This window comes from Papaver somniferum, chromosome 3 (assembly GCF_003573695.1).
Source record: "Papaver somniferum cultivar HN1 chromosome 3, ASM357369v1, whole genome shotgun sequence".
NCBI lineage: Eukaryota > Viridiplantae > Streptophyta > Magnoliopsida > Ranunculales > Papaveraceae > Papaver > Papaver somniferum.
In genome coordinates, this window is record NC_039360.1 from 138978147 (window position 1) to 138986975 (window position 8829).

Consider the following 8829-nt stretch of genomic DNA (forward strand, 5'->3'; position numbering starts at 1 on the left):
AATTTTTAACAAAGTTAATTAAAAATAATCAAGAATTCATTGTGTACAGGTTCTTGAAAGTAATCTAGCAAAAAAAGAAAAGAGGTTCTTGAGAGTTCTACTGTTGGATCCTAGTTCAGTTGAACTCAAGAGAGTCAATTTCTTCAGTTACTCAACAGTAAAATCGCTAAACCCTGACTAAAGATTTCAAGAAACCGATCATATGATTTCATCAGAATACATCAAAGGAGAAAAATTTAGATAGATGAGCAAATTTTTACTATATGTAGAATGTGAGAAGAAGAAAAAAGTTTACCTGCGGCCCGAATGTTCTTGAGATTTAGCGACCAAATTCGTCTAGTTCAGAGAGGAGTAAGAACTGATTTTTATTACTTTCTTGAAAGTTATGATCAAATTTTGATCTCTGGTGTTCATAAAACCAACGACTCCAAACTTTCTTGGTTTATATAAACGGTTTTAGTTAGTTTAGTTAAGATGTGGGAGTGCACGTGCGAAGATGATGTTGCACGTGACTATAAGAGGGGCCAAAGCGAGATGGGAAACCTAGAAATGATGAACAGACATACAGTAGCAGGAGAGAAGGATGATCCTTTCCAAAACATTCCGCTCCTTAAAATCACACACTGAAACTCCCAAACCCCAAAATCAATCATCATCATGGTCGGTCTATCTGATTCTATCCACCAACGCACCTCTAAAAACATATGTTGGTGTCACCACCAATTTTTCTCGCCGGTAAGTAAATCAACACTTGCTTATCAATTTTATTAATAAATCCATTAATTTATAAGATAGATTGGAAGAAAACAATATGGCATCTCCACATGCTTCCTCATAGCGTAATACTAGGTTATCTGATTCAATTTTATGCATTTTGTTTTTCTAGTCTGAAACAACACAATGGTGAACTCAAAGGTGGGGCGAAAGCTTCACGCTCAGGGAGACCTTGGATTTGTGCATGTATTATTCAAGGATTTAAGGACCATAGTGAAGGTATTGTTTCTGCATTTCTCAAATTTATCCCCTAAATCAAATAGTTACGAATAAAATCCAACTCATGTTGTGTCTTGGTTCCAAAGATGATTCACCTTTATTTCAATTTAAGGTGGTTACACTAGGGATACCTTTGAGCCTCAAAAATTGCAGAGAATGAAAACATAGTTGTACATTTGCACACCACTGCAGTATCTTGTTCGCCAAAACTTCCAACTTTGTATCGTTAGGTGACGACCCTTGCAAATCCGAGGGAAATTCTGTATACATCAAAGGAAGTACAATCACAATTAGTAGTCTCTCTCGCTTTCTCATTTAACGTTTTTGTATTTGTTCGGAGATATTTGCCTTTCACAATCAGCGAGATGATTTGCATTTTTGTCTTCAGTTCATCTGATTATTTTGGTGAAGCCTGAATATACTGATATCTATGTACAATGATGGAAATAACAGGAGGTATAATAATAAATACAGAAGATACCTATGGTCACAATCCCCTGTGCATCCGTTGCTAATGGCTTAGCATTAGGCTCCACACAGGACTAGATAATCTGTAGTTCTGTACCATGACTTGTTACTTATAAGCGACATCACAAAAATGAAATTCCTCATAAAGATGTTTTCTTGTGAGTCATCCTGAGTCTTACTGATTTGGTGAACAAGCTTAGCGTTGTAGGATTAAACATGCTCTAAATTGGCATGGACTAAGTTCAGTTGGTATCCAGTTTCAAGTCTCCAGGTGTAACAAAGTGGACTTGGTGGTTTTTGAGTTCTGACCATTATTCTTTTCATACTGTCTTGGGATCAGTGTATTAAAAAACTCTTTGAAGCGTGCTTTTTAGCCCTTCAATATAACAACGCTTTAAAATGTCCGCTTTAATATTTTAGGAAAATAGAGGGCTTTAAAGCCCAAAAACAAGTCCTTCTATGTTTTAATAAATAAAAAAAAACCTAAAAACTATTAGCAACTCTCAACAAGCCAATTGTTTGGAGACTTCAAACGTTTCACCTTTTGTTCTACATCTTCTTCTTCTTCTTCCGTTATATTCTACATTTTTATTCTTCTGATCTGCAATGGCTAGCCTGCCTGCCCAAGCTAAGAAATCTACACTTCTATTCTTCTGATCTTACTTTCATATGGTTTTGGGTTAAGAAGTTTATATAAGTATTTATCTATTTATTTATATATATTTTTTGAAGCTACGCTTCAACAACGTTTTGAAGCTGTGCTTTGCATTTTACTAGGATAGCGTTTCGCTTTTTGAAACCTTGCTTGGGATGATCGTGACTCCAGTCTCCAGATGCATCAGATTCTGAATTCGAATTTTTCATCACAATAGCCTTTGCTCTTATGCAGTATATTGTTTAGGGACCAACATCCACCTTTTCTATCATAATCTGTCACTGAGTTCATCTGTATATGATATTTGCGAGATTCATTTATGACCAAATGAAGAGAAGTCACGAGTATTTTACTCTAAACCTGTCATTAGAAAATTCACCCTGGTGGAGTGCGCATATTAAACATGCATATGTCGTATTTTTTGTTGGGTGTTTTGTACGATTATTGTTTATTTTATTTTTCAACTTTTTACACTTTAGTTCTTCCATGTATTCCTTGTTTGTCGCGCATTCCTGAGCTGTAGCATGAGTATGCACATTTTTTTCTATACATATGTTAAGTAGAGGCAGAGAGTCTGACCATTGTTTTCTTTCTTTTTTATTCTTCTAGCTTGCCAGTTGGAATCAAAATGGAAGAACTTCTCTAGGAAATTACCTCGCGAAAGAATAACTGACGAGGTGGAAAAAGGATCAGAGAAGCGATCACTTTTGTTACTCCAACACAGGCAGATAGCTCTGAGCAAAGTTAAAAGTACATTATATTGTGAACATTTAGAAGTCGACTGGAAGCTAAGTACCACTGGATGAGACACAATGTGAGCAATTCAATTCCTTCTCGAATGGTTTAGTTAATGGCTCTATAAGTGGTATGGACCACATTGTGTATGCCTTGTGGTCTACAGACTCTACACCCCACTTGAAACTGGGCATTGGTTAGAGGAGATGGAATGGTCACAACATTTTGAAACTGAAAGAGCATGAAGCCATCTCGAGCAGTGTACACACCTCTACATGTAAATTTGTTATTCGAAAATTCGAAATGCAATTACTGTTGTTGGGGCCAAATCAATACCAGCCCTTAAGTTATATATTATGTAATATCTTCGTGATCTAATAAGATTTTCAAAAAAGAACATTTATCTAAAGAACAATTTTGGAGAAGATGACTTATTGGTGGCCACCACAAGTTGATCTTGTGAAAGGATCCTCATTACTGGTGTTCTGTTTACTGTGAGTTAGCCTAAAGATTGAAATTTGTTGTGGAAGCATGTCCGAGAGAGATGGATGGTAACGCTTAGATTTTTCTGTTATCATTGTGATGAACCATGTGTCAACATATGTTACCTGCACGGCATTGGTTGTGGTGTTAACTGCCAACGCCTTATACATGTGAAAGTGTAATATGGAAAGATTCTGGTGTATTTTTCTGATATTCTCAGCTAATAACAAGATAAAGGAGGAGGCAATCGAGTTTTCTGAGCGGAAAAGATAGGTTTATCAGTCCAATGAATCAGAAGAAGGCGTCAGCTTGGCAAAAATGATCTTTTTTTTTCCTTTTTTTTTGGCTTATAAATGTGCGCAACCGTCTGGGCAGTGATACACTCATCGCACTATTCTCCCGCAATGCATCCCGCGAGGGGATCGTGCGGTCACGGGAGCATCTCACTACATTGGGATTAGGAAGGGTTTCAAGTGGGGCCCGTCCTGTATTTCAGGCGCGATTTTTTTGCGGGACAAAATTGCGGTAAGTTAATCATTGCCGCTACCGTCTTGTTGATTAGGGAAGTCATGAATGTTTACGCCAGACCTCATCCAGATTTTAGATAGAGGTGAAGAGGAATTTGATTTGGGCCTCTCTTTGGAAAGCACTGCACTGTTCTCAAAATCCAGTACGGGGGCTGCTTTGTCTTTCACTTGGGAAAATTAGGGGAGACCCAAAAAAAAAAAATATTCTTATTGTCAGGCCCACAATTAATTTTAGGTACCGTGACACTCATAATTATTTCCGTGACACCCATAATTATATGAAATTATTAAAAATATATGCATGACGGATTATGATTCCGCATGACAGGTTATGCATCAGGGGTATAATTGGTAACGCAACTTGGATATAACATATCTAAAAATCCGCGCCTTGGAATTTTACAAATTTTATATCGTTGGAAATTTTTTTAAGAGAGCTGCGCAACGAGTACAAACAAGAATATCAAATCTTTGTTTTTCACGAAAAAATCGGAGGTGATCATCATTTTAGGCAAAATTTTCGAAAACTTGATACATAACTATTATGCAACCACCAAAAAAGATGCATAACACATACTGTAGACGCATAACGAATTATGCAACCATTTTCTCCACTGCATAACAAATTATGCATTTGGATAACAAAGTTATGCATTTATAACAAGTTATGTAACCGTTGTTTTGGTTGATTTTAGTGCGTACATAAAAAAAATTGATGCATAATGCAGTATGCATCCATATTTACGGATGCATATCAGGTTATGCATCTATTTTCTCGATGCATAAAAGATTGTGCAACAATTTTCTCGATGCATAATGCAGTGATATTTTCGGATGCATAACATGTTATATAGATATTATTGAAGGTGCATGACAAGTTATGCAACCTTATTTTTTGTTGGTTTCAATACTAAGAAAAAAGTAGTTGCATAACGTGTTATGCAACCGTTTTCTAGACTGCATAACAAGTTATGCAAAAAAAAGAAAGCTGCAGAACGTGTTATGCAACCAATTTCGAGAATGCATAACAAGTTATGCAACAAATTTTATAGAAGCATAACCTGTTATGCATCATTAACCTACATCTGTCTCGAGTATCTTTACACACATATTTACCATCCAACATATTTTCCAAACTAACGGAAACATAGTACCTAGCTGCAGGCTTCTCGATGATCAACACCATCACTTTCCTGTCAAGCACAGAAAAAAAAACCTTGCTCGTGCTAATTTTGGTGAGAGTTTTTTACAGTCCCATCAGTTTGGTCTTCACAGTTGGCTTTATAAATCAATCAACAACAACATTGGGATAAAACCCATCACCACTGGCAACTGGGGTGTTTACCAACACAAGATTCAAAGGAATCTTAATTTCTTATTTAATCTTCGTCTGCGATTGATCCATGCCATTAACACTCCCTAACAGCCTCCGTTTCGATCCACGGAAAACAAGTTCAGCCAACACCAGACATACCATCAATATCGAACACACCATTGAGGCACCAACTTCTCATTTTCTGACCCTTAAAACTTCTTCTTTCGAGCACTGTATCGACCAGCTGAAGCTCAGTTTCTGTGCGTAAGGGGGTTGTATCCATACTGCTTTCTGAGCTCCTCCTTACAGCGTTCTTCACCTGCCAACACGAGATTCATCAAGCCTCGAAACCTTCGACCTCCTCTCTTTTCCCATCCAGCCAAAAATCAGAACTCCAGGATTTTACATCTCGTCATCATTTCCGATTGTTTGCAGGACCAAACCAGCAACTCTCCTTGTTTATCTCATTTTATGCAGCTCAAGAACACCTCCAATTTCTTCATACATTCTCGATTTGAACCTTCATTCTTTCCTTCCGCTGCAGAACATCATCATCTTCTCTATCAACTGAATCCAAATCAACCCACTCTTAACCACATTTGTTGCCTTCTTCCAATCCTTCACAAACCCATAAATCACATTACCTGTGATCTTCTTTCTTCTCTCAATTTGACAGCAGCACAAAACCCATCTCAATTCTATTATCCGACAACGATTTATCGTCTCTTGCTTTAACAGGAGCAACCAAAACCCATTCTATCTCTGAAGTTTGAAATCCAACTGCTAGCCATCATAGATTCATCTCTTTTCCGTCAAAATATATTCTCGAACCCTAAATCACCCAATACCAATTCTCTTTTCCACATCCACTATTGTTGTTTCCGTTGAATTTTGTGTGATATCTGGAACCGAAGTTCCCAGATCTAGAAAGCTAAAAATGAAAAAAAAACTCGTCAAATCACAAGAAAACTATGAGATATAAAAACCTTGAGATAATAAGTTCATGAAATCAAACCTTGAGAGATTCATCACAAACATCAACATCATCTTCTTCTTCTCCTGGAACTCAAACAAATACAACACCATCACCTTCGTCTCCAACTAATCAATTTAACAAGCTTCCTAAGAACAACTCACAAGATTTAACCCAATTCTATGAGCTGAATTCGGCGGAGGAAGAATAGAAGAAGAAGAAGAAGAAGAAGATAAGAAGAACGAAGAGAGAATAAAGAATAAAGAAAATAGAAAACAAAATTTTATAATTATGGGTTTGAGAATAATTTTTCCCCAAAAAATGGGTGAGCGCCTTCAGTTTTCTGTCTGTGGGTTTCTTAGTAGAAAAATGTGTGAGAATGGGTCTCACTGTAGTTGTCACCTTTCACTATCGCGTTCAAATTTTCTCATCTTGGCCTCTCATGTCGCGATTTTTGAAAAGCGCTAGTAAATGATGATTTATTTATCATGGATTAATTGGGGGCCCCAAAGACAATTAGGGGACTCACACTAGAGGACAAAAAAAGATCACCCAAACCTAATTTCAATAACCCCTTATCCAAATATTTTAGGTAATAGCTAATCTACCCTTGTTTAATTAGTGATAATTTTATTTAATAGTATTTATCTTACTAAATTAGAGTTTAATCATTTTCTTTATTTTTTTTTAAAACTTTTTCAAAAAAATTGTTTGCAACTTTTTTTTTTCTTTTTTTGGCCCAGATTTGTATGAAAAGTGGTCATGGTATGGTAGAGTCGTTATTGTTTTAATGGCGACTCTAAAGTGTCGTTATTAAAGGGCCGTCACTGAGACAATAATGACTCTTTGGAGTCGCCATTAAAACAACTTCAATGACGATTCTAAGGAGTCGTCATTAAAACATAACGACTCTAAAATGTCGTTACTGTAGGGTCGTTATTTTTTAGAATAATAAAAAAATATATTACAAAAATAATTTATCAAGTAATCAATATTATAATAATAAAATTATTAAACAAAGCTTTTGGTTGTAACCTAGCAACAAGCTGGGCTCCAACACCTTTTTGAATAGCAATGCCTAATCTATGAAAAATAAAACTACCAAAACCACTACTAGCGTCTGTGCTAACTATACAATTTTTCAGACGCTTGAAAAAACACAAAGTATCTTCACCAAGTTCTCCTAAGGTAGAGAAAGCTTGAACTCCCAAACCATGACCATATGACACACTTTTCCAAGTATTTAATGTGTTTACGCGAAACTGCATTCGAGATAGCCTTCCCTGGGACAAAAGAGCGAATGCCTTCACCAGTGAAGGGTGAGACACCTGTGACATCCATACAAACATCCTGTCCATTTTCCCAGTTGAGCACAAGAATATCAGCAGGTTTCAGATCTTTGTCATCCTCCTTCAAAAACCCAAGAGAAACTTCTTTACGCATAGGTACACCAGCTTTGTAACAAATGTCAGCGATTACATCCCGAACAAAATCATGTCGAAACTTAGGGCCTATCTGTAGCACACTGCAGCGCCATGGATCTGTTACAACTTGGGCATAAACTATTCTCAACAAACAGACGGATGCCAAGACGATAACAAAGCACAACTCTGAATTGTCTAGGTCCAATGCATTGGTTGAGCCCACTAATGGGTACAACCAATAAATAGTCTTGAGCATGCTTAACACGATTGCACTGCCACAAAATGGAATCTCTTTTAGACATAAAAAATTGGTGTGGGATTTGCTTCTTAACCGCATCAAAATAAGTGACTGCCAGGGAGTGCATGGAAGGGGGAGCAGTATCATCGACACAGTAAGTAGAAGGTAATCCACATACCTGGTTGGGGTAATCCACATATCAAGAAAAATAAAAAAAAATATTAAAAAAAATAAATATTAATAGGGTTGACACGTGTCACTATCCTAAAGGTCGGGGTAATCTAGTATTTTAATTATATTTAGACAATCCTTATTTTTGGCTAGGACCATTATTTGGGGACAATGGATTTTTTCATTCACCCAATAGAGAAGGATAAAGGGTGTCTAAAGTGCATTAAAATACTAAATTACCCTTATACATTCTTAATAATTCCAACCATGTAAAACAAATACTAAAATATAAATCATTTCTATTAACTATCTTCAATCAAAAAACTAAAACCCAATTCATCAAAATCAAAAACTAAAACTTAATCACAAACAACAATTCAATTCTCTATTTTTTGGTTTTTGAAAAAAAAAACGGCGACAAACAAATTCGAGTGATCGAGTTAAATCCCTTTTTAACCATCAGGGGTTAGCCCAGTTGGCGAGGAACCTGACTCTCAAGTAGGAGATCAGCGGATCGAGTCTCCACTCACGAGTTTGGAGATCTCATGAAATATTTCTCTTTATGTAAATCTAGTTTAAGTTTCTCAATGTATCTTCTTTCCTATTAAAAAAAAAGTTAAATCCCTTTAATCCGTTCCTTTTAAGAGGGATTCATCAACGATTTAACTATGAATCTTTGAAATTTCTCATCAAAATTTTTCTGAAACCAAACCAAAATCGTTGATATAAGCATTAACATAAACCGATTGTTGATGATGTTCCCTAGAATCAGTAGATACAATACATCTACATAAACCGATTTTGGGTTGACGTGATGAATATCAACCACAATCGGTTTATGTTAATG

The 8829-nt window shown here is 36.3% G+C and overlaps 1 protein-coding gene across 1 annotated transcript; it reads left to right on the forward strand.

Annotated features, from left to right (window-relative positions):
• The first annotated feature begins 561 nt into the window (after positions 1–561).
• On the forward strand, positions 562–3276 carry LOC113357513 (structure-specific endonuclease subunit slx1-like). Its single transcript, XM_026600937.1, has 3 exons — positions 562–735; positions 887–993; positions 2726–3276. The coding sequence occupies exons 1-3, from the start codon at positions 584–586 to the stop codon at positions 2920–2922; spliced, it is 456 nt and encodes a 151-aa protein (XP_026456722.1). The 5' UTR covers positions 562–583; the 3' UTR covers positions 2923–3276.
• The last annotated feature ends 5553 nt before the right edge of the window (positions 3277–8829 follow it).

What these genes read in the sequence shown, in the direction of transcription:
- LOC113357513 (XM_026600937.1), top strand. Translation starts at nt 584, where the DNA reads ATGATCCTTTCCAAAACATTCCGCTCCTTAAAATCACACACTGAAACT. An exon ending in ACCACCAATTTTTCTCGCCG is followed by an intron (nt 736 to 886) that starts GTAAGTAAATCA and finishes TTGTTTTTCTAG; the next exon opens with TCTGAAACAACACAATGGTG. An exon ending in ATTTAAGGACCATAGTGAAG is followed by an intron (nt 994 to 2,725) that starts GTATTGTTTCTG and finishes TTATTCTTCTAG; the next exon opens with CTTGCCAGTTGGAATCAAAA.